Source organism: Ctenocephalides felis, unplaced genomic scaffold (assembly GCF_003426905.1).
Source record: "Ctenocephalides felis isolate EL2017-DRISC unplaced genomic scaffold, ASM342690v1 CF-g0.4_SCAFFOLD_01886, whole genome shotgun sequence".
Lineage (NCBI taxonomy): Eukaryota > Metazoa > Arthropoda > Insecta > Siphonaptera > Pulicidae > Ctenocephalides > Ctenocephalides felis.
The window spans coordinates 172,756,372-172,758,828 of record NW_020538040.1 but is presented as its reverse complement, the minus strand read 5'-3'; the positions used below and the strand labels follow the sequence as shown (position 1 = coordinate 172,758,828).

The following is a 2,457-nucleotide window of genomic DNA, read 5'->3' as shown; positions in this document are numbered from 1 at the left end:
ACTAAAATATTATAGGCCTACGATAAGCGGTTGATTTATAAAAAAACATCTAAATTTACCATTTTGCCAAGAACTTGAGCAATTCTAATCAGAATCTGTGCCGAAGTATATGTACGTTTTTTAGTGCTTTGTTGGCAGCTACTGATTGCGGTTTTAAGAACAATTACATATATAATAAGTATGTTTAAAATACATTAATTGCCCATCGTATTGATATTCTTTAGTGAAAGCAAAAATTCTATTTTTGATAAACAGTTGAATTTAATCTAATTTTATCTAAATAGCTGAATCTCGATTCTCATTGATTAAGTTGATTATGTATACATATCGGGAAGTTAATGCAACTTGCCTTAAGGCAAAATTCTACTTGCAACTAGTTATTATACCGTTATTTTGGCGAGGGAGGTATCATTTTCTTGAAAGCGTTCTGGGATGTTTTAGTGTAATAAAAATGTACTTATTTAATAAACAATGTATATACACATAAGGCATTTCAATCGTTATGTTATACGGAATATTTAATATTGTCACCCCCACCCTCTTTTTCTACTTTGGTATAGGGCAACGCAATTTCGAGTCACTTATTTGGGGCCGTTGGAATTTCCAATGCTTTTGCTCGTACATACTTTTCTTAGCGGATGTTTTCTTTTTATAATAAAGTTCGAATAGGATCGATATCCGAGAATAAGACGGGCTAACCATAAATGATTATATGTTTTGCTGTACAGAAATTTACATGTAGAACGTACAAAGAGAGGGTGGTTGTTCCTCATTTTATTCATTGCATACAAGCACTAAGGCAATCAACATTATCCGCTTTCTGAAAAAACTAGAGGGATGTTTAAAAGAGCCGACCACGCGATGACTTGACATTTAATTTAGATTATGACGTTTCAATAGCAACTTACGATTTCAAATATTTCTAAAGTAATTTTGTTAAAAGTCTAACAGAAAATTCGAAACGAACAAATAATATTCAGCTATACACCGATGATTTATATGTTTGCAGTTTGATATCACTGTTATTAATGTCAACTATAAATATTATGAATTAAAATGTTTATTTACATGTGTACAACAAATATCAGATCACATCGCGTTTTAATGTTTAAGTGAGACGATGTTTTACATTTAACATAAACGAACATTTAGATCGAAACGAAAAGGGTTGCTTTCATTATTACGGAATAAAAAAAATGCCTCGCTGAAGGGGAGAATATATTGCCATTTAAAAAGAAGCTTGTCACTAGGAAATCCCGTAAACACGTTATATAGCATATAATACACTTGTAAAGATCTCGAACATAATTTTATACACAGATACGAAATATATATAGGTATATAAAGGGTATATTTAGTATCCGTGCGTTAATCATTGAACTTTTTTTTTAATGCTTCGAGTATTTTTTTTTTTTGAATTTATTGTGTGAGATCAAGTTCATTCGAGAAAGATTTAGATTCACAAAGCAATTACCCAGAGACTGTTTCGTTAGTTATGAAAATATTTAAAAAAAAATGCTATTCGAGTAAATTTAAAGTTTTTATCCAATAAGAGGATGTTCATAGTTACTTCATATTTTTTAATATTTCCCTCCCTTGTTTATTATTCCCATTACCATTACACTTTTATACAATTTGTTTACCATACTTCTGCTTCCGTGCTTCCTGGTCCTGTGCTTCGGTTTTCACTTCCCTGTATCTTTTCTTTTTGCGCAAGTTATCAATCATTTGCACTCTTCTTCTTCCCATTCCTTTTAATCCTTCTAAGTTACCTTGGGCAATGTCATGTCATGTCACTTTTTAGCAGAATGGGTCCAATATAGTTCCCTTTCCATTCCAGGATGCTCAGTAGAGTTCTTTCTTTGCCCACTATTCTTCTTTTTCACTTGTTACCTTATCTGTCACCTTCTTATTATTTATTTTGTTTTTTTTGGCCTTTCCTCAAGCATTTAGCCACATACATCATTACTTTTATACCCTTCTTCTTTTCTGATTTTTTTTTCTTTCATCTTCTTCTTTCTTCTCTCTACTTACTTTTAATACCATTACTTCTTCTTCTAATTATGTCGTTACTTGATGCTGGATTGTCCATACTTCTTCCATATTTACATACTTCATGTACTAATGTATTCAATTGCAAGTGTATTATCATATACAAATTCGTCAATACAATTGATTATTTTTTTTATAACATGCCAAGAATCGAACCAACGATCTCCGACGTGTCCGCCATATCTGTCCATTTTATCTTCTCCATTCGTCTCCAGCACAACATTTCAAAACTCTCCAGATAGTTTTTGTCGGTCTTGCTTAGAGTCCATGTGTCTGATTCATATAAATAAAAAAAAATATTTTTATATATGCATCTATTATATGTATTATACCTTAGAAACTATTTTAATGCTCAAAGTATAAATGAAAAAAATAGCATGACGACAAATAGCCGTGCAGATCATC

General features: G+C 31.3%; 1 protein-coding gene across 1 annotated transcript in view; it reads right to left on the bottom strand.

The window, feature by feature from the left end:
- The window catches only part of LOC113376279, a 22,789-nt gene extending 20,697 nt beyond the window's left edge, over positions 1–2,092 (bottom strand). Inside the window, exons 1-2 of the mRNA XM_026616185.1 lie at positions 2,035–2,092; positions 1,633–1,772 (exon numbers count right to left, since the gene is read on the bottom strand). Coding sequence (XP_026471970.1) covers positions 1,633–1,772; positions 2,035–2,092 — 198 coding nt within the window. The remainder of the gene's footprint in view (positions 1–1,632; positions 1,773–2,034) is intronic.
- Between the last annotated feature and the right edge of the window lie 365 nt (positions 2,093–2,457).